General features: G+C 49.6%; 1 protein-coding gene across 3 annotated transcripts in view; it reads left to right on the top strand.

The window, feature by feature from the left end:
• Window positions 1-24824, top strand: part of LOC149341132 (uncharacterized) — a 187866-nt gene that overhangs the window by 133181 nt on the left and 29861 nt on the right. The window contains exon 1 of one of the 3 annotated variants that reach the window (XM_089543009.1): window positions 9120-10104. The exons of the other annotated variants lie outside the window; for them this stretch is intronic. Coding sequence (XP_089399135.1) covers window positions 9654-10104 — 451 coding nt within the window. The 5' untranslated portion in view covers window positions 9120-9653. Of the gene's footprint in view, window positions 1-9119; window positions 10105-24824 lie in introns of those variants that run through there. 3 annotated transcript variants of the gene reach the window in all.

Here is a 24824-nt window from a genome sequence, read left to right on the forward strand (position 1 = left end):
AACCAGGACGGCTAGAGCATGGCCTTCTGTCGATGATTCATTCGGGCTCGCTGTACCGTCATATAGCCTTTCGGCCTACCCTACTTAGACGTCGGCAAAGCGACAGGCCTGGGAAGGCTTAACCTCCGATTAGAGACCTGAACCAGGACAAGCTTTAATGCAATAGTGTCAGAGTCTGCATTCCGCAAAAATGGTGGCGTGGGCCATGAAATTCGCTGATTGGCTGATCGAGGTCACGTGACCTTGTGACGTCATCACAACCTGCCCACTGTAACATGCAGGTGGCAGCCGGCCCACTGGATTCAGGTGTTCCGTGACCTTGTGGCGTTATTACAGCCTGCCCACATGGACAGGCGACAACCGACTCCCCTGATTGTGAATGGCCTGCCCACCGTGACAGGTGGGAGTCAAATTAATGATAAGAAGAGAGAGGTCGCGTGACCTGGTAACATCACAACCTGCCCACGGAAGAAAGAAGAGAAACAAGAAAGAGGAGGCAGAAAGAGCTAGAGAGAAAAGAAAGAGGAGCAAGAAAAAATGGCGGAAAAATCCGGTTAGAACCAGTTCCTTGCTTCGGCTAGCGAAGAATGTCCATCTTCCAAGTAGCAACAATGGGATCTCCAAAGCAGCAGCAATGGGAAGCCATAATGCTGTCGCATTCCAATCTTAATGCGTGTTAAATGTCCCCAAAGTTTCGTTTCTTCGACTGTGAAGGTTCCGCGAAAACTGCAAGTTTTCCTTTGTAGCCGTCAGCGCTGCGGTGGGTGCTGACGAGTAAATTACTTGCTTGTTTGAAATCTACTCCTCTTGAAGGGTGTTCCCCTAAATACATTAGACTATAGCATTCGATGAAATTTGTGGAGTGTCGTGTCAGGCCTAAAGCGATGTCGCGAGGTGGGGAAGGAGAGCACCTTGGTCTTCCCCGTCGGCGACATCGAACGGTAGAAGCTTGCCTTCTGTGTTGCGAGGCTGTGCTGCTAGCATCCTCAAGAGACAGAAAGGAATAAGCGGCGCAGAGAGGAGGAAGTCCGTTGTGCTCCTTTAACGACGCTCGGCCGCTTCCTATTGTCAGGGAGGCCGCCGTCGTATAACTCTTGCTCCGGCCATTGTTCTTTTGTCGCCGCTCTTAGGGATGAGCCGGACTTCCCAAATAGCGTCGCCGCGTCCTCCCTAACTTGGCCGGCGACGCGGACAATCATGGCCACGGCCCATGGACTCGCGCCCTCCTGGAGGCGCGGATTTTACGGCTGGCCTCTGCTCTCTGTTTCAGCGTCCCGATCAGCGACGCTATCGGCAGTTTTACGATCGCTGCAGCCGTGAACGATCGCCGTGAACGTAAAAGACTCGGCGCCTGCGGAACAGCCGCGGGTGTAATCGACTCTGACGATCTTTAACGCTGACGAGATCGAATTCCTTACCTCTCCGCATCATTTTCGCCTGCTTTTTATCTTTCTCTCTGTGTGTGTATCTTCGTCTCTGCAGATAGATTGGACGATCGGTACCTTTGCTGGCGTGTGCGCTCTCTAATTTTTCCGAGAATCCTTGGCTCCTGACCTTCCAACTCCTGGCTGTGTTTAATTTGCTCGCTGGCGCTGGTTTCGTTTTGTGCGGGCGTGGTACTTGGTTCTTGGTGCGCGAAAATATCCCGAACTGTCTTGTTCTCTGACCTCGGGCTGGGAATAGGAATTCGGTCCAAGCCTGCCGCTTCTCGCTTCGAATCGTCTTTCGAGTGAGTGCCGGAGAATTCTTAGATCCGCACTTGGATGCCATCATTCTTCAGAAGAGTTTTCTTGGGGCCGTTTGATTGCCGGTGCAGCCACCTAGACCGTCTTTCTTTTTCTTGTCTAGTGTCTTTTTTTTTTTCAGAATTATAATGTGTGCTATTTTCTCCGTATCTTTTCTCACTACTGTCGGGAAATTTCGAGCGAGATTTTTATTTCAAGAATTCGGTTTGCGCGCTGTGCCCAGGTTGTCTCGGAAGGTAAATCGTTTTATTCAGCTCTGTTTGTATCTTCAAATGTAGACATAATGATGGTCGGCACAGTAGTCAAAGCTATTATTGCTGACTGATGTCGTGGGCTTGCGTAGCATATTAGAATTGTTCATTTTACCTGTTGTGTTTGTATTCTTCTTTATCTAAAGTACACGATCTCCGCTTAGTTGACTCCACCGACGATCGTCTACGCTTTGTGCAGCTCACTTTTCGGCAAGTTGCCGATCTCATCTGGCCAACATTCACGCCGCTCACGCAGTTGACGCAATCCTTTCAAGAGCAGAGCATTGCAATCTTCAGTCGGCACTGGACGTGAACGGTAAATGAAGCTGATTTTTTTTTTTTGTCACACCCTACAGGCTGTCAACAATCACTCTACATGCTGTCAACAATCACTCCTGTATTAAAACAAACCTGTTTATCGCGATATCTTCTTAGTGAAATTGCGTTTCAGATGCGTAGCTTCGCTTGACGTGAAACACGCGTCACCACCGATGAAACTAAATAACCGCTCGGCATTTATCATTATAGTGTTCCCTGTTGGATGGCTCTTTTTTTGTTTATTGGGTTGCAGTGATGACAAATAAGTTTTGCAGTGCGTCACGAAAAGAGGCAGCATGTCGCACTGTCTTGGTATATGTGCAGTGTGGGGCCAGTGTGAAAGGAAACGTAAACGGGCACATTTCTGGGAACGGGCGGCATTACGCAGGCAGAGAATAAAGTGTGCGCGCCTCTTGTCAAGGCAGTGCTGCTCCTAATTTCACTTAGGGGCAACACTAGGCGACTGCACCGAGTATCGCGCCCTTTTCACTTTTCGCGCGTCTGTCTGGCTTGAATAAGTGGTCGTGGAAGAGAAGCGGCGTCATCTTACTGCCGTGTTTGTCAACACGCGCGCCGCACCAGCTCGTATCTGGGGTCGTAGTCGTTCCAGAGATGTAGAAACATTTCGCTCGAACACCCCTATCACGCTGTTTCGACCCGGTGCCGCCGTCGTTGATGACCTTCCCACTTTTTTCCGCATCGCCCCCAGAGTCTCGTCTGGTCCCCGCTTCGTCGTCCAAGCATGGGTAATAACGGAGGGAGTATGCGCGAGGCGCAGCGCCTTCTCACGGACGTCGTTCAGCTGGCCCAAACGGGGCCCCAAAAGGAAGGAGTGGGCGGGAGGGAGGGCGGCCCTGTGGCATGGCGCAGCCACTCTCGTGGTCATCATCATCAACGCCGCAGGGCCGGCGCATGCGCAGTGAAGCGCCAGGCGCGCTGCGCGGGGAAGCCGAACGCGAGCCACAGCGCCGAGCTCTCTATCGATCTCCTCGGGATGAGTCATCCCGGCCTGGGTGACCTTTCCGCATCCTTTGCCGAGGAGGAGGGGGAAGGCGGAGCTCCCTTCTTCCTCTGCTCCCTTCCTCTCCTCCACTGCCGTCTTGCCGTCTCCTTCGGGGCAGTCTTTTTCTGGGCGCCCCGGCCTTTCCCCCTGTCCGGCCGTGATTGGTGTTTAGTTGGTCCGCGTAAGACGTTTAGCGGAGCAGATTGTCACGTGGTTGATGTTCCACGTCCCCGCTCTGGTGCCGAGGCGTGGCCTCTTCATTTGCCGGAAATTCGGCTGGAAGCCTTTGCTGCAAAGTGTGCTGAATTCGCAACGTTGACAGTTTCTTATTTAAAAGTATCCTTATAAGAACTGCGCGAATTTGATAACCTTACCAACTTAAAACTCGGGGCACGGTAAAGAAAATATGAAATTATGTGCGGTGAAATGAAACGCCTAAATTCACCTTAGGCAAAGCGAAGACCAAAAAAAAAACTCCCGCATCGCTCCTAATGTATGCAGCTATTACCGCCTCGTGGCACTGGTCGCAATATCGAGGTACGACAATTTGCTCTGGAGGCGAGTTCGCACGCAACTTAACGCACACACAATAAAGCATCGAAAGTGGTAGAGCAGTTCCTCATTTTTCTTTTCTCGCTTCTTTTATATGTTTATCGTGCCCTGCAGTGTCTGGCCGGTCCTATCGATTGCGGAGTAGCCCACAAGCAGATGTTCACCATCTGCTTGTGGACCTGAATCGGACCTGAATAAAATTATAACGGGGCGTTTGTGTTTATCTGGGTCCTGATGGCTGGCGAAAATGACTTCAGAAGAAATCTTCCATTCATAACAGGTCTATTCGCGTTCGGTCTTGTGTTTCTACCCTTTGGGTGTCCTTCAGGGAGGCCGTATTCTTGAAGCCTTTCTTACGTATGAGTACCGCGTGATTGACCAGCGTGCATTTTCTGGCCACTCGCGATAACCGGACAGGCGGTCGCCCATCAATCGAAGTATCTAATGGAAAAGCTGCCATCAACTGCCATCTTTCATTCGAGATGAGCAAAAGGAGAAGATTGCAATTGATGGAGACTGAATGCTATCCCGTTTGATTTTAACATGTATGGCGCGAAAACCGCTACGTGGAAGTGTTCGTAGACACAGCCTGTACTTCTTTCACAATATCAAATATATTTTAGCGCTTTTTTGTTCTAGTTACAGTTATCCTGATTGCGTTTTATTTGACGCTCATATGCTGCAACCCGCTTGCGATTACGTGGCTCCGAGTGCGGAAATGAGGAGACGTTAGTGCATGATTTACACAACTAGAGAAAAGTCTATGGGCTGATAGTTCGTTACTTTTATTTTTGAGACCAATGGTTTGTTCTCGCGAGCTGAGAAACACGTTGTTGGTTCGGGGGGCCGAAAACAAGTAAGAACAGCTTCGGCGGCGTTTTTACTCGGGTTGTAATAAAGAGTGTGACAGGCCATTTGTCTCGAAGCATTATTTGTTACAAGGATCTGATTGTGGTTGGAACCTGCCTCTGTTCGCTTTAGAGCGCAGCTTACAGTATAGTATATGACGAAATTGTTCGCTCGGCGATTCGTTTCCCCCTGGGCTGTTTGATGTCGCACTGTAGAAAAAAAAAAACTGGAAGCCTCAGTTTTCCTCGAAACGTCGATTTCTCCGCTTTTCATTCGATAATGTTTTGTTCGTACAGCTATTGTGCGATCCTTCCAGTGAAAGCGCCAGTGTACGTGTGCTCTATCCTCTGGTTTTTCGCCACCGATATTAAGTCGGCGATGTGCGCTGATGGGCCTTTCGTTTTCCCCCGTGTTCACGAACTGTCGTCGCCGGACGCTCATTTCCTGCGATGCGATGGTCCAGAAATTACTTCCTTATTGTTCGGGCTGGCAGGAGACATTCTATAACAGCCTTCATTACCTTCTGCGATCCGCTCTCCTCCCCCATTTTTTTTCATTTCCTCCTCTTTTTCCTATCCTCGTTTCGTTCAAAGAAAAAGAAAAAAAAGTGTTATTGCGAAGTTATGTTCTTATTTCAGTCTCTAATATTGCGACTTTATTATTTTTCTCAATGTTTATTATTGGGATTTTTCGCCTTGCGCGAAAGTGTTATTTCATCTGCCTGAGAACCGTCCGTCCCGCTTTTTGCTAGCACTGAATGAAATGTCTTTGCTTTGAAAGTGCACTAAGCGTAAACACTTGAGAGGGACCAGCGTCTTGTACAACCGTAAACATCCCAAACTGATTTCTGTCGCGCGCAAGCACTTGAAGCTGTCTTTAGCAGCTTCAGTTTTATTTTCGAAAATTCTGTTAAGTATAGCGCGCATTAGAGTTTTCGTTCTGCATTTGCTTTGCTCCTGGCAGCGCCCCTCAAAGACGTACTCTTTGAAAATGTGGTTCGTGTTCATGCTGCTGTTACTCTGGAAAGGGGAAAAAATTGCTGATGAGTGTGTTTGCTTTGAGCATACACATCGCCACTGGTAAGATGGTGAGAAGCAATGACACTTTTCTCGAGCAGAGATCATGGAGCGAACATGCCTCGAATTCTATGACACTAACGTTACTAACGCTCACCAGTCTTATCGAGCGAGCAGCGAGCCATCTTTGATTACGCTGTGCGGCGTTGTCGTCCTGCATTTGCTTTGCTTGCCGACGACCTTTCAACACGGCATCCCGTGCTTGTTTGGTAACGCCCACAGAATTCGTTTGAAACATAGTATTCCGGTCGTAGCTAACGTCCGTATAGGCATGGTGCGTGCAAAGCAGTGTTCGGTTGAGCCTTTATAACTGTACCGAAATTTGACTACAATTGAGCATGGCGTTGAACCAGATCTTAAATAACATCGCAGCTGAACAGCAAATTAACTGTTTCGCAGTCGTCATGCCACTGAATACTCACGTAGGACACACTAGTTCTACAATGCTTGTTGCCGTGCGTGTTCTGGAGTTAATACGCTCCGTATCCTGGAGTAACAATGACTGCCGGCAGCGAAAGTTTATGTTAAGCTTTTAACTCAGTCCTTCAGTACATTGACCAGAATGCATAGACCCTTCGCCTATTTTACTATCCACTGGCTTGTTGCAGTAACTGAGATATATGTATATATATAGTTGGTCTGACGTCAGAATCTATTTCAAACCTGGTGCTGTATGTTTTTTTTTATATTGGTTCATTTGTTCTCTCTCTCTCGAACTCTGCACATCTGTCAGTTTCATTTTCTTATTTTCTCGTATTCTCGCCTTTCCTCACGAAGAGCACCAAGTGAAGAGGAAGTTCGAAGCGCCACTTTATTAAATCATATGGTCGTTCTTTTAGTTATCTACCTTTTTCGCCGTTAAGGAACCCTGCTACTGCTATGTTTACTCCCCCCCCCCCCCCCCCCTTTTTTTTTCTTTCGAAGCTACTTCCTCTTAGTCGCATGTTGGCGCTTATAGCGTTTTTTTTTTTTTTTCGAATGCACGATTTGTGTCACGCTCTCTGCTTACGCGCTTCGGCTGCTTCGACCTTTTGTACTCATAAATATCGAGTTTTGCTCTCGCCAAGCACGCAAGCAAACAAGACCACGAACACGTACGCTACAGCTCTGCCATCTATCTCTCTCAGTCTTCGCCCTGGGGACCATAGCCGCACTCACCTACTTTTTTTCCTTCTTCTTCTTCTTCTTGGGGCTGACGTCACCGCATTATTGATTGGTCCTCTCCTCTCCTGTGATCCAAAAACTCCTCCTTAAAGCTCCTGCGAGACGCCATTCTCCGCATGAGCTTCCTTTTTGCCCTCCCCTCGTCATAGTTTCATGGTCTTTAGTATATCTTTCTTTTGCACCTCTCCACTCCTTCCATACCCCCCCCCCCCCCCTCCCCGTTTTCTCCATTCCGGCTCCCTCCCTCTCTCGGCGGAAGTTGCTTTTGATTGCCGCTCCCACCTTGGCCCGTGGGGACATAACTGCGCGGAGTCCGGCGGTGGCGTGCGCGGGTGTGCGTTTTGGCTGCCGCCTTTGCCGTGTGCGGCGGAGCACCCGTCGTTTTGTCTGCAAACATTTGCGGATTACGTCACGGTATCCGGTGACGTCATTCGTCCTGCCCGCCCTCGGCTTCCCTGTCGGGCGATGTGGTGTGAGGTACGGGGAGAAGGTCCAGACTATAGCTGTGTGAGCTGTCCTCGCAGTGTTTCATCTTGTTAGTCACCGAGGGCAAGGATGCGAGTGCTATGAATGTCGCTGCGATGGCCGTAACAATTGTTTCTGTAGTAAAACGTACTGCGAAGTATTGATTCCCCTCGAATGCACACTGAACAAACTGAGATATTCTCTTCGCTTGCCTGTGATTACATTCTTTCTCTTGAAACTGTCTGCAATGTCCAATACCTTTTCGATCAGGTGCATTACCCCTTTACCCCCCCCCCCCCCCCCCCGCCTTTTTTTTTTTTTACCGTATACACTTTTTTTATTTCTCGTTGCATGGCACAGCGGGCTGTTGTATGCCATCTTGAAAACGTAGCAGCACGAAAAGACGGAGACAAAATAGACACAGGTACGACAGGAAATATGCTGTCGTACCTGTGTCTATTTTGTCCCCGTTTTTTCGTGCTGCTACGTTTTCAAGATGGATCAATACCAACTGGCCCAAACTTCGGTGCTTTTGTTGTAAGCCCTTCTGCTAATTCACGCCCTATTCAGCCTCCTGTGCGCACAAACCAGCCGCGGCATTCCCGGTGGCTGGAGTTTTAGCACGTGAATAAGAGCATGGCACCTGTCTCGCGTCTGCCTTGGCTGTTTAAAAACGTACTTCCATTGTAACTGAGTCGTCGTCATGCAAGCCTCTCTGCGTTCGTTTGATGAAGTTCTCTCTCACTCTGCATCGCTGTTTGCAACTGCTCAAAGTCATCCTAGTACAAGCGATGATTCTATTTAACCGTGCCTGTATTGCTTCACTGACTTTTTATTTATTTATTTTTGCTCCAAACGATGCACCAATTTGTGTTACGATCGTTGCGTGTGCCGCCTAAAAGAAAAAGTAGTGCCCCGCGCGTTGCAGCATACGGCCAGAGGCTTAGAGAAAACTGTAAGGTTTATTCGGCGCAACACAGCGCACGGTGCATTCGCGCATATCGATCCGATTACCTCTAGGCCGCCACGAGTCAGTGACCGCCGGTTGCCACAGCCCCGTTGCGCCACATGCGCTGACGGCCGCCCGCTCCTGACGGATCTTGAGCGTAGTTTTGCCACACGTTTAGATTTCCCTTCGCGTAGTATGAAAAGAAGTAAAAAAAAGAGAGAAAACTCTTTTTTTTAATCTCCGCGTAGTCCTGGAATTCCGGGCAGTCCTGTGGACTACCTGAATTTCTTTCCCCCTAAATATCGACAGGCATGCGTGCGTGTGGTTGTAGCTAGGCGAAGCGTCGATTACGGACCATTTTTTTCTACTTATCTTTATTACCTGTAGTTTCGATCCTTCCTATCCCCCCCCCCCCCCATTTTTTTTCATCTTTTTTTTCGCTTTCCCCAGTACGGCTTCGTCGTATTTTAATGTTCGCGCGTTTCGCCCGGCCAATCGAAGGACGTGACTTTGGGCCGCTCAGCGCTCGCGGTGACTCATCGCTGCGCTGAGGTCCCGCGTAGCGGACGGCGCTCGGTAGTCGGTCTCTCGCCCCGAGAAACGCCGCGGCTGCCATCTCCGCTGAGGAAGAAGGGGGAGAAGCGACGAGGAGGCCTTCTAGCTGCTCGTGTACGGGGGTGCGCGCTTCGTCATCCCTCGGCGTTGTTTCACTATAGTTTCACCATCGCCCGCGCCGCCGGCGACTTTCGTCAGCGAAAGGGAAAGAAGCCGACGCGCGCTGTCTGTGCACCGAGAGCGCGGGCGGGCGCCCCACGCGAACACGGGAGGGAGCGCGGGTGGAGAAGTGCGGTGCCTGCGCGGCAAGTGCGCGTGCACTGCCTCCCTCATCGCGTTGCTCCCGCGCCTCCCTTCTTTTTGCAAAGCTGGGAGCAGCAACAAGGCGGTCTGTGCGGGTTCGGGGGAAGCCCCCATATGACGCATCGTGGGAGCGAAAGCTCTGGGGCTCTCTCTTTCTCTCTACGTCTGTCGTTAGTGCCACGGCAGCTGCGGCCACTCCACCACTTCGGAAGTGTGATTCTGTCGTGCGGACATGTTTCCTCCGACGGCCATTGTGATGCGGCCTGACCGTTGCTAGCCCGCGTCCAAAGGATAGCTGTTGTCACTCAGCGTGCTGCGAGTCTGGTCCCTGTGTGTTTTCGTTCAGTGCTGGGGTATTTCGGCCTGGTTGGAGAGAGAGTGGCGGGCTCCCCTTGCGGGGGTGCCGCACTTCGTGTGTGTGACATGGAGGCCGCCGGTCTGCCCGACGATCGCGCCTCTTCGAGCGCGGACACCGTTGTTGCGGGAACGCCGTCGTCGCAGCAGCAAACGGCAGCCAAGACCGCCGCGTCGTCGACGCGACGTCGCACGGCGAGGCGTCCCGAAGCGGGGGGAACGTCGACGTTCTGGCGCCGTCGGCCGCTGCTGCAGCGCAGTCAGACCTGCCTGAGCGAGTCCGACCGCAAGACGAAGAAGAAATCGTCCGTGTCGTCTTCGGACCGCTGTCCCGGTGGGGGCAGCGAGGATTACTGGTTCCTGGAGCCGGCCCCTCTGGCTGCTGCCGCCGGTGCGAGTGTTGCCGGCGCTGGTGCCGTCGAAGGGCGCGCGCAGGGGGACAGGAAATTACGTAGTGCCGACCGGAACTCTAAGGGCGGCTCCTGCCTCTTCCTGTCGCAGTGTTGTTGCCAGACGAAAGGTGAGATTGGTCTTTACGGGCGGAAGCATGGCGTATTGGTCCCGTGCCGTCGTTTGGCGGTGTTTAGTGAGCGAACGTTTCGCTTCGAAAGTTCTTGAGAGCCCTCCTGCGGCGTTCTATAGTCCCAGCTCCATCTTCGACCCACGCGAGGTACGGTTTGACGAGTGCTGCTGATGTGAAGTTTTTATATATTTTTTAAAACGTAGAGCGAAAGGCGAGGTTTCCCTCGCTCTTCCACGGGGATATCGGACCGAGATATGTGAGTGTGACTGCGACCAGTGATACTTGTAAAGTGTGTGTGCGCAATGCGTTGCACTCGTATGCGTTGTGTTTGACTTTAGGCAGATTCGAATGCGCGGGTACTTTGACATTCAAGAGTTAGCTCGAGATCCGCTGTCTGCCTTTAGAAGATTTTTTTCTGTACACCGTTCTCAACTGAAAATACCGCACTATGAAAGTTTTTAACTATACGTTACGCTTAAGTTAACAAAAAGTGCCCAATACTTGTGGCAGTCCATTTAATGCAGAGTGTAGCAGAAGGAAAGCGTTGAGTGGTGTTCTACTTTGCACGTAATTTCTGGCTTTTTATTTTTGACAACTTCTGATCCGGAGGACCAGGATTCAATCTCAGCGGCGGCGGCCATGTTTCGATGGAAGCGAAACCAAATGCTACCGTGTGCTGTGCGATGTCAGCGCACGTTAAAGAACCCCAGGTGGTCTAACTAATCCGGAGCCTTCCCTGCGGCGTTTCTCGTAGTCAGTAAGTCGCTTCAGGACGTTAAACCCCATAATCAGATCGAACAACTTGATTTATTTGCTTTCAAACCTTTACATATTCATCCTTGGGGCTGATACATGGTTTACGATTTCATTGCACTTTATGCACGGTTTGCTGGAATGCTCTGGTTTCGTCGGTACGTAAAACAGCTCTTTTTTCCTTGAGTTCATATTCTAAATGCATCACCTTTGAAGACTGGGTCTGAGCTGTGGGAATGGCAGCTCCTCGGTCGCCATGTTCCGCATTTTGAGTCGTTTCCGCGATGAACTCGTATTCTGGATGCGGTGATTTAATCTGGAGACGATTTGTAAGCTGTGAGAAGACGAGCGTATTTTCAGGACTGTCACTACGCCAAAGCTGTGGACGTATTTTGATTCAAGCCTCTTCTTCGTCCTCCGGGTTTTCTCACTTGTATATGTGTGGTCGCTGTTCTGTTTCTAACGAGATTTATGCACTTTTTTCCGTCCTGGGCTGCATTTGTTGACAAGCTTAACCAGCTTAATGAATTGAGCCCACTTCTTGCTGTACTTTGAGCGTGACAAACGTGTTCTCTCCCCCTCCCTTCTCAACTTTGTATTATTGGCTTCAGGGTAATTATTATTATTAGCTGCAAGGTAATTAGATCAGCTAGTGGTGCGCTATAAACGACGAGCTGTGCGGAAATTACGGGGAAACGCCTTTCCGCAGTCGTCCTTTTCCCCCTAACCAGCATTAGATTGTAACTTCGATGCCATTCTACTATCGGTAGAGTATGCGTCACGTATCGTAACGTAATACGTGATGTAACTGCAGCACTATAGTTGCAGTGCGAGCGGCTCTTGAGATAGTGTGTAGTGTATTTTACCCGTGGTCCTGCTTACGCTCTATCCAGACTGACGCAGAGCGGCGCATCTGTTGCGCATTGCGACGAAGACTGCGAGTCTGAGCGCTCTGCTCGTTTCCTTCATTCCGGCACCGAGAAAGGTCGTGGAGATCCCCGCGCCACTATCGAGGTGCACGTAGCGGAATCAATTGCCATTCTCGTTAATTGCGTTACTGGTGCGGGTAACGCGCGGATCTCGTAAATTAACCGTTATGCAAGTCGAGGAAATGACGCGCGATTCAGCGTTATCGCCGATGGCGCTGCTGGAAAGTTAATTAGCCCGCCCGCACTGTGTATATATACCCGGCACGCACGTATCACTCGCATCCCTCTACCTCTCACTTTCCCTCTCTGTCTCGCTTTAGGATCGTCGGGCTTGATATCGCTCGTTTTAGTACTATTGCGTTGATTCGATTTATCTCTCTTTTCAATCTTGCATCTCTCTTAAATGCACTTGCTCGTCGTTCGTCGCTGTATTTTCTGGTCGTTGCTTGTCGAGGCACGGCACATTTGGCGGCGAAACAAAAAAAAAATGAAAGATGAGGAGATAATACAACGCATCTCAGTGAGGTGATGCTTGCCGCTATCGTTTTTTTTTTTTTTTTGTCACTAACCTTTGGAACTGCATGGAGTCCTAGCTGTAGTTATTGCTGCGGAAACTGCACGTCACGCAACCGTTCGTTCGATCGAACATGCGCGGGAAGGATTATCTGCGCCGCGCCGAATGGATGCCTCTCGCTAATGGCGTCCCACGCCTTTCTGGCGCTGTAAAAAATATATATATATATAAGAAACGTCCATAAGCTTGCCCGCTCGGAATGGGTTTAAGCGTTAAGCATCCCGTGGCGTTATAACGGCTGTCTGGCGCTGTGTTCGCCCGCTCTTTGCTCTTCTTCGCGCGGCGTCGGCGGTGCGTGCTTTACCGATTGCGGTGCGTGCTTTACCGATTGCGACGCGTGGCCGCGCCGCCGGGCTTGCAAGCGTTGTCGGCGGCATGGTTAATTAGGCGCCTAATGACGCGAAACGGAACGCATATGCGACTTATAGGCTTTAACTGCGCGTCTTACCCGACTGAGGCCGATGCCACTTTCCTGGTTATCTGTTTTGCATGGGCGGCCTGCGATGCGAATTGCTTCCCTACACTTGTTATAAGTAATGAATGCGAGTTTGGAAGCTCCGCTGGGCTCCTGAGCTTAAACTGAGTCCGTCGCTGACTCGCGACAGCGGGGGGGAAACGTTGGAGCTGCATTCTTTTCTGTCTCCCTCTTCATCTTCTTTGCTTTTCTGTTTGTTTGTTTTTTTTTCTTTCTTTTTTTGGTGTTGTGAGGCCTGTTACGCATTTACCGCTCGTGATTTTCTCATTCGGTCTCCATTTCACGTCTGTGTATGATGGCAACAGACCACTTAAGCATAATTCTGCCTGCACATAAGACCACCAACACCTCAACGGCTAACTTGTTGGTGAGCTCCTAGAGTATAGTACTAATCGGCTATAGTCTGGCTGCATTTCGAGGCGCAGCAATGTATGCCTTGGCTGTGGAGTGTGCAGTACGACTGGAACGAACGGCATTTCGCAAGATATAATTTTGCCGTCGTTGTCTTCCCGGTTCGTTCAGTTGATTGCACAGATGGATCCGGCTCCCGGCAACAAAACGACTGGCGTCCACAAAAGTTGATCAGCATTGCTGCATGGGCTTTTCAAACGTCCCTTCCCTGTCCCTTTCCCCGCGCACGTATTCCCCGTAGATTGCTGTCACGCAGTATTTGCCCAATGCAGCACCTTGTGCAGCGCATCACTTCCACGGAGGGCTCCTTCTCCGTTCAGTGAAGCCGCGTAATGTGTCTCCATTCATACTGGTGTGGCACCACAGGGACAGGGACAGATACAGAGTGACAACAACACAAGTGCTCTCTGTCACTTGTCACTCTGTCTCTGTCCCTGTCCCTGTGGTGCCACACCAGTATGAATTCGTACCAACTCGCCCAATTTTCAACCCTTAATGTGTCTCCACTGTATACAGAAGATTACCTTTATTCTAGCGCGATGCCACCGTCGCCGTGAAGCTGGTGAGTTACTGTAAAGAAGACCGTACATCGTAGTCCGAGTGTCAATGCGCGGAAGCATTTCCAGCCTGCCACCCGTGTCCCGCTCACGTAGTTCAGCCGGCTGGTGACATCTTTTGCAAAATTCATATCTTTCCGGACGCCCTTTGCCCGACGGGTTTACGACGAGAGACGCGCGCTTTTCCTCTTCATCTCATCTGTTTGCCGCATCGAAGCGTTCTTTCGTCACATTTCTCGCCGCCACGTATACGCCAGCGAGTATAGGAAGACGACAAGTACGTCCCACGAAGTAAATTTGTAATGCTCTGGAGATCGAGTGGGGAGCGCGAGGAAAGCAAAACTATATACATAGATGCGGAAATGGAAGGAGGGAGGCGAGGTTGAATGTCTCCTCTAGGAGGAGATAAGCCTGTTCCATCCGCCTGCTCTTCCTCCGGTGCCCGCTTTTCGGGCGCCATCGAGCCGAGAAACACTCCTCCGGAACTAGCCGAGCTCGGAGAGAGAGTGCGCGCTCAGTTGTAGCTGAATAATTGAGCGCGTTTCGCGCCTGTGGAGAAAGCCTTCCTTCCAGCGGCTGCGCTGCCGTCTTGTTGTGCGTCGCGGGTACCCGGGTACGGGAGCAGGTTTACATACATGCACGCACACATACGACACGAGGTAAGGATTCCGACCGGCAACTGTCTCTTCGTGGGCCCCGACCGGATGGTCGGGGATCTTTGCAATCCCTCTGCAGCCGTTTCAGGCTGCCTACGTATATTTCAATGCGAACGTCCACGACTGCGTGCTCGCGTGTTTAGTTCGGTAAACGTGTGCAGAACTTGTGTGTACTTTTCTTTTAGTCGCATACATTCCTCTTGCGTTCTGCGCACTTCGCGGCATGCCAGGGTGTATGGTGCGCGTGTGGCGGTTACGGAAGCGGCGTTGTCTCCCACATACCAAAGCGGAAGACAGCGCGTCGATGAGTCTCTGGCGAGGGCGCGTGTTCCCAAGGCGCGCGCGCGATCTGGATGTGTTTACCCGCAGCGGAGCCGGAGAACCACTGCGCGCCTGCGGGTTTCCGCTGTGGAGCCGCCGTTCGCGGGCACAAACTCGGCTTAAACGAAGATTTATGGTCCCGAGCGCTCGGCGTGCTACGTCCTCCTTCCCGCGCTCACACACAGCTACAGGCGCGCGCTGTGGATGGTGAATTGTGTACGCGGACTATTCCCTCTGCTCGACAGCAGTGCTTTCCCTTCGAGCTCGTCGCTCATGAATGCGCTGGATCTGGTCGACGTATACAGGACGAGCTCCGTGTTTGCTCTTACTTACGGAGATGCCTCTCCGCGTTGTACGTATCGCTGGGCCTTTCTTTATATTTCTTTGTCAGGCGTGGCGTGCGGAATGTTTTCACCCTGACTGCGACACAGCGGTCGCGCGGAATGCGATTTAGATTCCTGGCTGCTTGCTCTCGTCGGCCCGCTCCTTCTTGTCTTCGTTTGCTTTTTTTTTTGTCCGACACTACACGTCTTCGTTTGCAGTGATCCACAGGGTATCTCGAAACGCTGTTTATTAAAGTGCGCGGCGCACTTTGTGAAGGCCGGTTTTGTGTGTGCCAGAGCAGGTGTCGGATGTGGGTAGAGAAAGCGATCCAGATTAAGAATATGTAAGTCTCCAGGAATCCGTATTCGCACCGCGATTTGGAATCCGTGATTTGGAATGTTTTGTTCCAAGAGTGCAGAAAATTGACCTTATAGTCAGCGGGTGGAGTATACTTCAGCTACCGTGTTGCTAAAGAGACCCGTGTTGTAGTAGGAATCACTGCACATGAAATGCTAGCAAGTATTTTACAGAACAGCAGTATTTTACGTGTTTCTCAAATATTTTGTCCTGGGTCTTTTAGTTAAAAGACTGGTATGGCGTTGTGTATTCATTAAAAGTTAACTGGAAGGCGCTTAAGGATTAAGGCTTTTTTTTTCTCTCTTCCTCTGGACTTACTGTGGAGCAGAGGAAAGCTTCAAGCTTCTGATAACCGATTGTTGAGTTTTACGAGCGACACGGATACTGGTGTAGGTAGGCCTGGGGCACGTTAAAGCGTTTTGCTAACGCTATTGCCTGATTGGACTACGATTGTGCAGGCTTTGATGAGTTTTAGCTGCTGTTCGTCATTGCACAGGTTTCGAATGGTGGATCACAGTCATTGGTCATATTATCAGTGGCCGATACTTGTCTTGAGTTTGTCGCCTGATGGTGTTGGTTCTTACTTTACTTTTGTTCCTTAGTTTAGCAAAAAAAAAAAGAGCTTAACTCCGTAAATGCTGTGAAAGATCAGCTCGTATTCGCATCATTCTCTCTGGACTCTATACATACGAAGCGTGAGCATTTTGATTTGCGTCTTGTCGTAGAAACTGCATGGTATGCTGGATTTCACATCCCGAAGCTGAATATGGGCGTGAGAGACGCCGTAGTGCAGGGCTGTGGGTCAATTTCGACCCCTCGGGGTAATTAAATCTGCACTGACGTCACTAAGCACGAAAGTTTTGTATTTTTCCTCCTTCGAAATGCTGTCGCCTCGGCTGGAATTCGATCCCGCGACCTCGAGGTTGGCAGCCGAACCGCGTAGCCCATTAGCCACCGCGGCGTGTCGTTTGGCAGAAAGAACTGGACAAGCTACGCGTCCTCTCGGGCCATTGTGCATCTCTGACTGTCAGCGTTAAATGTGTATCCGTTATACTTTCGCTTCTATTCTCTTGCATCTATTGTCCTGCCTCTATTCTCCTGCCCAGCAAAGCCCACTAAGCGTCTCATTTTTTTTTTATTTATTTGCAGCTTTTTCTCTCGCTATCACCAGCCATTGTTGCCTTTTTTTTTTCACTTTAATATCTATTTTGCGAACGCGCGCAGCTAAAGGAATACTTCTTTTTGCTACGCACTATATGCAGGCACCAGTCGTAGTAACCTCAAAGTGCTAACTCACCCTCTGCGAGAAATGTTCTCTCGGTTAAACATTCGGGTTAAAAATGGTCAGGGCCAATCTCGCCGCTCACGAGGCAGCAACAACTTAACGTCCCTAAGGAGCGCGAGGCGCCTTCCAAGCCAAAGATAGACGACGTGTTTGCTGGAAAATTAATCCTCCTCGCGGCGCCACACGCCTTGTCTCGGAGGTTCGTGTGCTGGGCAACGCTCAACTTCTGGGCTCTTTCGGTTAAATTTGCTGGGGAAATTCCGGAGGCCACTATTTATCATCCTCACCTCACTCGAGGGCAGCCCTTCTAATCTCTGCCGCACGTGCGCGTATCGTCTGAAAACAAAAATAACAAAGTAGTGAGTCCTCTCAGCCTTTCTACTTTCGTTTCTCCTTTTCTATCTCTCTTCTCGCCCCTCTCTCTTTTCGTTTGTGCTCTCAAACGCGGGAGAGCAGGCAAGCGGGCCAGATTCTTTGTGCCGCGCGCAATATGCTAATGCGGTTGCTCGGCGCGGCCCCGTAAAGTTCGCAGCGAAGGGCGTCCTCTCGAAAGCCGTGCCTTCTCATTTTAACGTAATTAGGCCGGCCAACAGTGGCGGCGCTGTGTGCCGTAGCGGCCCGCCTTCTCCCAAGCAGCGCTGCTTTGATGGTCGGCGGCGCGGCCGGCGCCTTCGCGTGGTCCTTCCTCCCCTCGTGTCCCAGAGACGACCGCTGCACCTGGTTGCGTTTGTTGAGGCTAATGAGATGGCGTCCTTTCTTCTACGGGAAGCAGTGAGCAGGCGAGAGTGTGTGTGGGATGTTGTTTGGGGCGACGGAGGTAGCGGCAGCGCTAGAGCAGGCCGCGCTAACTAGGCAAACGAAGAGGTCAGTCCTTGAATGGCTAATTGAGCGAGAATTTATTCCTTCATTAATTCTTTAGCTCCTTCCTTCATTTGCTAAACAAACTCACCAACTTACTAATTCAAGTCACTGATGTACATGCCTGATGTACAGTAGGGAACAAAATTCTCTGGACCTCGTGTTTCTCGAGCGAAGCCCATTGCCCTGCTATTAGCCGGCGGCTGGAAACCACACTTGTGGAGATGAAAGAACAAAATATTGAATTTCACTTCCACAAGTGTGGTCTCCAGCCGCTGGCTAATAGCGGAGCTATGGGCTTCGGTTGAAAAACACGAGATCCAGAGACTTTTGTCTCCGACTGTACATAAGTGCCAGAACAAATAAATCAAGTAACAGTTCACCTGACATATGCAGTTCAGTTGTGCTATGTTTGTGCCGGTACCCCGTTTGAAGAGTCCAAGAAGGCGTTAGTTCGGCGTCAAGGTCACCGTTCACACATATTGTGCAAGCGGGCTATGCGGGGACTGGAGACACGGGAAAAAAAGTGGAATGGGAAATTCCGTTATTTTCTCATCTTTTTTTTTTATTACTCTTGGTAAGCGTAACGAGTGTTACTGTCGTCCTGGAACAAACGGGTAGGAAAGCGAGGTAAAATAACTGCTGCGCGCAAAAAAGAAAAATGTGACGAGAAAAAAAAAGTCACAGGTGCAGGGACGCTTTCCAGCTTGCTATAATCCCTAAGGCGATGAGCTGTCAGGAGCGGCTGTTGTTCTCCTACACTCTTCTCCAGCATCTGCTAAAATTTTCTCTTCTCCCTTTTTTCTTGCCGGCGTCTTCAAGGTTATAGTAACAAGAAAATGTAGTGCTGTTTTTCTTTCGTGCGAGAACAGAGCCTGCGAACGTAAGCTATCTTCAGGCTGTGCTATGAAGAGGGCTTTCATCCGGGTATTAACAACTCCCCTCAGTGCAGGCTCTGTAATCTCTCGTTTGTTAGGTGTTGACAGACTTGTTTAGTCTTTCTTGATTAGTCTTGTGCTTCGCTCCAGATCATCCGAGATATCCACGCCTCCGGCACCAAATTGGATGGAAGATGCGGAGCATCTGTTGTTAACGTTCGCGCGAAGGCCCAGCGCATCGCGCCGGCGGAAACAAGATGCCTGGAGGACAAAAATAAGCCTCTAAGGAAGTGCTCGCTGGCGGAGGCTTACGCAAGGAGCCCTGCTTCGAACGTAGGCGTCACAAACAAGCGGCGCGGGAACACCGATAAGGTGGAGCGGCTAAATTATTACCTAGCGTTCGCGGCGTGTTGTGCGGCGGCGCGCCCACTCTGCTTGAAGTGGGCAACAAGAGTTCGCTTACGAGCCTTGATATACGTTTGGCGTCTGTATCTAACAAAGTTATGGCGCTTTTCTTAAGCCTTGTTTCCTTCATTCTTTCCCTTATTTTCTTCGTTTTCCTCTCGAAGAAATAATGCACAGGAAAGATCCTGATGATTTGTAGTTGGGGGCGCGGCTTTCTCGGTCACGTGCTGTTTTGTCCCTTGAGGCTGACGGGCGCAGTCCGCGGACCAGCCGGTACGTATAGAAGCACATTCGAAATAATTTGGTACCTTTATTCTAATATGCAATGGTCGAAACGAACTTCTTATTCTTGCTCTCGGTTTTGATTTACGCACCTAATTTTCCCCTAGGCCTTTCTAATGGATTGCTATAGCTTAAACGCCACCATGAGTTTCTCGTTCTTCGAAAATAAGTAAATTTATTTCCAAGGTCTCACGGGGTTCACAAATCTAACCTGCCTGGATGTGAATATGCGTTTGTATGAAGTGATAACTAAAAAGAATATGAATGCATCAGATTTGTTTTCGCTGCGTCCCATGTTTTGAAACGGTGTAAGTTGCAGCATAGTGCATATACTCTGTTCCCTTTACCTTGTCCTCAGAGAATGCACCTATGGCAAATACACAATCTTTCTGCGATGTACTTCACTTCCATTCCTTTCTGATAATGTTCTGTCTTCATCTATACTCCCGACAGCTTTTCTTGGCAATGGAGCCTAGGCTACACAACCGAAACACACGCTCTCTTTTTAGGCAGCGAATATAGTCCCCGGATGCAGTTATTACACTCTTCTAAAAAATATTGTACTGGTAACACAAGTTATTTAAATCAAATTTATAACATAAATGTGCATTTTCAATGTTTGAGTGCCACGGGGACAATCTTTTTATTATTATTACAGCGAGTTGTTTACGCGCATACGGTTCCAAAAAGTTTCCATAGATGACGGCAGCTGTTCAAGCAGCTGAGCGAAAAACCGCGCAGGGAGCAGTGTGCTAAGCGCCGTCCTGCACCCGTACTATGGTGGAGTGGCACAGCTGCACAGGCTTCGTCCCACTGCCTTTCCTTTAATTGCCAAGAAAACGCCACTGAGTATACGACGCGTGTGCGTGTCTGTAAAGTGGACTTCCTTGCGCGCTTGTCTGCTTGTGTTGGTGCACGCTTTACAGGGGAAAGCGAAAATTTGAAAGAGGCTGCGTTTAAGTACCGCGACTTGCTTGGTTAAGTAGATTTCTCCACTGCATTAATTCACTGCTTTTCAATTAAGAGTTTCTATCTCTCTGTCTCTCTCTCTTTCTCTCTCTCTCGACTTCATGTGTAAGCGTTATGCACAAGCTTCACGAAAGGTGTCGTGTTCTGTCTTCTACCACAACTGTTCAGCGCAAGTTCCGTCGCTCCATTCAGGGCGCAGACCACATGATGCTGCGCCCTCTCGCTCAACTCTGCGAAACAAGCCAACGAGAACATGACAACCTAGTTTTTAGAAGTAAACTTCAGTTCGCGTTTTTGTCTGCCGGTTCCATCATTTAAACGTTTTTTGTTTTTTTTTCAATGGCGATATCATATTCTTCTGCAAGCACAGCTGTATGTACGACCCTTCATCATCATCAATTTAACTGCGCCACTAATCTGCGCCACAAATTAGTACCAGCAAGATACAACTGTTGTATGCTTTTCTCTTGAGAAGTATCGGTAAACTACTATTCATCGCCTGTGATTGCCTGTCAAATGCATTCCACCCAATTCTTATTCTCATTGTTATTTCACTCTCGTATATAGTTCGTATCTGCCATCACTACTTGCCTTAAGGTGTACTCCTTCACCACTTCCACAATTCGCTGCCTAATGCTGTTGCCTTTAATTACTGGTAATCCGACTGTTCGTGATGCCAAAATATCCAAGGTTTACAATAAAGGATTTTTGAGTGCGCAGGAAAAAACGGTCATTCGTCCGTTGAGAATAACATCCCCCCCCCCCCCCCCCCACACACACACACGCGCGCACAAAAGAAAGCTTCGTTCTGAAATAAGCATTAAAAAAAAAAGTCCGCCGAATTTTCTAAAAATGCAAGCCGAAAAATTCAACCCGTAACTATAAGCGCAAAATGCATCGGTATTTCGGCAGGGGCAATGAATTTTCATTTTGCAGCTGTACTGCGTTTGAAACGGCTGCTTGCACCCAGAGATGGTAACGCAGAAACCCCACGAGGATTGCCTATTTTTTCTTGTATGCATTATGTGAAGCATTCAGTATTACACTGAAAGTAGATCAAATCACCGAATGTCTGTGCAGTGTCGTGTAATTGTGTCATACTTTGCATCTGCTGCTAAAAGAGGATCAAAACCTTGAGTACCGGGATAAAGGACGAAAATGCCCCCTTTTCTTTGCGGTGCAAGCCTGTTGAGAAACAGCACTTTTTTTTGGGTGCGTACAGAGCCAGCCGTACAAAACATGGTTCCAAGAAGATTTATTCGCTGTATGTGCGCGATCCCTAGCTAGAATGGCTTGTGTACTAACACCCATCTCGTTGTTTAGAAGTGCACAGCTTTTATTCTTCTGATACGACCTGTTAACAGACATGGTTACCTGCTTCCTTACTTGCTACGCTATGCGTTTCGCTCCCGTGCACTCTAACTAATTCGCGCAAACATTTTGCCCGATCGCTATCGCAGCTATAACTTGCAAAGTTACTACCGCTCGGAACATTGCTTAAAGTTCGGGTTATTTTGAAGAGCTACTGCGTTGTTCGCTGGCAACTGATGTGTTTACCATCGCATGAACTTTGGGCGGCCGTACTGGAAAAAGAAAATGAAGTACCTGGAAGAGATAGATACACCATCGTGAAAAATAAGGTAGCGAGTTAACTTGCATGATAGTGATCCACTTATTTTTTCTTCGTGTTTTGTGACCGTTTCGTATTTCTCACCGTCGTTTCGAGGGATTGCCGGAGATTGCCTTTATCGTCCCCTGTCGGGTCCTCTTCCTTGGTCCTCTATCGAACAACATTTATCTGCAAGCAAGCACACACAGAAGTGGCCTTATATACTGCGTGGCCGCCATCGTGTGTCGAGGAAGCGAACGCGAGGGGAGGACGGCGAAAAGGCGATACAGCGGAACACCTAGGAAAAAAAGATAAAAGGTTTCGTTGGTGCGACGCTGGAGTGTATGTCGAGCAGAAATGTAATTTTCCTCCCGGCGTATTAGAAACCCATTTCGGAGGAGCCTTCGCGAAATACATAAATATGACGCGACAGCGAAGAAAGGAAAAGGGCAGAGGACGTGGCTCAACTGAGGAACGGAAAGTAAAATACAATAAAAGATGGAGAGGAGGAGAGAACGACTGTGTCGGGAAGGAAACAGTAGGCACTCAGGGGAAAGGGCGCTAGGTGCCGCTTCTCTCCCGAGGCGCATGTCGGCGAAAGAGTGAAATACGACAATGAACAAAAAACGCCCCGGGCCTGGTTGAGGTCCCCCCGCCCCTTTATTTGCCTATATCTTCCTCCATCTAGTGCGTAATCTCGGCAGTTTATAACCCATTTATCCTCAGTGTCGGTGCCCCGCGCATTTTACCTTGTTTTGGTTTGTTTTTCTTTTTCAGCCGCTTCATCTCACTGCGAGGTTGGCTGTCTATACGATTCCGACGCCTCTCGCAGGGTTTCTCGCGCATTGTTTTACAGCGAATTGGTTTTCGTCTGGCTTTCTTTATTGCTTATATGCGGTACTGCTTTATTTGATTCGTTTCTTTATTTTTGTATTTTTGTGCACCCTGCTTTAGGCGTACTTTCTTCTTCTTGGCAGCGCCTGCTTTTTGCCATTTCGCGTCACCGGGCGCGCCGATACATCTTCAATGTGTGATTCTTTTCATCCTTGGGCTTTGAAATACGCGCAGTATATGATGATGGAGCGCTGTGCAATCTTTCCTTCGTAGTGCGCACCACTGGCATTAAATATCTTTGGAAAGAAAAATCTTGGCGAGAGTGTAAGGGCACAGCATCTGAATTTTTGTAGCAACTTGAAATCTCTAATGACATTTGTTTGACTCACGCCGTCGTTTCTGATCGTTGGAAGTTGTGCAGCTGTTTCTAAGTGCACTATTAAATTTCTCTAAACCAACTCGATAGGCGGGCACAGTGCAGTGAACGTCGAACGTCTGAACACTTGAGTTTCAAAACCTTTCGTGAACTGATCCGGTAGGAATGGGATTGTTGTTTGCGAAATCGTCTTTTAACTTTCTACACCTTAGCTTTCGCTTCCTTTTTGTTTACTTTCATTGCACTTAAAAGGCCTCTCCTTTTGGTTCTCTGGCTTTTCAAATTAAAGACTTGGCGCCTATCGTATGTACTTTTTCTGAGATATAAGGCGTAACAAGCGTGAATGACGCGTTGGAGTGCCTGCTACCTCTTTCTATACTCGAGAATTTGTCGAACGTGCCTTCTTACAACATGCTGCCGTACAAGAACGCGTCGTTTTTATCTATCTGAAAGCGCTTTCTTTTCCTCGCGTCCGCACGATCGGCGAGGCCATCTGGCAGTGTTCGTTTCACGGGTAATCCGCTCCCGCGGGAACGAGATTCCCGGCTCTCTCCTGCGAAGCTTTTACTTGGCGAGCGAAAAAGGCCGCGTCCCGGGCAGCAACCGCCGAGGAAAGCAGTCGTCCCCTTGTGTCCGGCGAACAAGCTTTCGCTTGTCAGCGACCTCCTCGATCGACGCTTGTTCCGGCCTAAGCCAGGAGCGCGGGGTAGAAGTCTCCGTGAACGAAAATTGACTCCCCCGCAACAAGCGGGGTATAGGACGCCGGACGGCCTCCTCCCCGTTCTTCCCGAAAGTCCCCTGCTGCTCGATTGCGCGTTCTCGCGACCGTATTGGGAGATCCGTGGCGGGGAACGGTTTATCTGAGAATGTAGGCGCAAATACTACCTCTGCAACGGACGAGCGGTTTCTTGCGCGGCTTAGTAGAGTCGGGAACCATTTGAAGGAGAAGGGTGGGGGAAGAGCAGGTTGTGGGGGAGAAGAGCCGAGTTTCTTATTCAGAGCCTATAAAGCGGGGTCTGCGAGCGAAAGAAAGCAGAAATTCGATGGGACGATGGCAGATGCCGTGTCTTCGCGATGGATCGGGAACGTCCGGCTGGCTGAATCTCGTATCTACCACCAAAGGCGGGAGTTTTTGGCTTCCATGTAAGACGTCACGAGAAAATAGGGATGTAAAGGAAAAATGGGAACAATACGGCATCAGCCATAGCGTCGGATCCGAGGTTCCATCGGATGTCTTCCGCGTAGCAGCGAAGCCGAGGCTTTCCCGCCTAAGCTGTCTGGGCGATGCCCCGGGGTCTGTGTGCGCATTTTATCCACATGGTCGTGTACACTTGCTTCGAACTCATGCTAAAAGCGACGGGTTCAGCCAGACGGAAGTATAAAACGACGGAGAAAAGGAGCGCGGGCTGATATTGTGAATGGTCCGATAAAACTAACTTTTCGATTGAGTAGTTCGGCGTTCTTTAATTCGCCTGCCCTCTTGGGCGTTGTAGATTCTCTTTATTCCTTTTTTTCCTTTCTTCTAGGGTTTGCTCTGCCTCCGGGCGCAGTTACTTCCGGACAAAGTAATCACCTCTTAATGCCCTCATTCTCTGCCGTGCCTTTCTTATCTTGTTCCTTCGGTAATCCCTACATCTTGCCCGGCGGCGGCTTCTTCTGTTTCCCCGTGGGATTAGCGTATAGTCTCCGCTGTCTCGCTAGAGTTTCAGAGCGGAGACTCGAAGGAAAGTGTCCGGCAGAAATGAAGGCCGCACTCTTCTGGGCTCCCGGTTTCTTGAATGTAATCCGGAAATTAGCTGTCTTCGTTTCGCGATTCTAATTACGACGTAAGTAATGCTTTGGCCTTGGCGGCTTCGAAAATTGC

Source organism: Amblyomma mixtum, chromosome 5, assembly GCF_055824585.1.
Source record: "Amblyomma mixtum isolate Tamu chromosome 5, ASM5582458v1, whole genome shotgun sequence".
NCBI lineage: Eukaryota > Metazoa > Arthropoda > Arachnida > Ixodida > Ixodidae > Amblyomma > Amblyomma mixtum.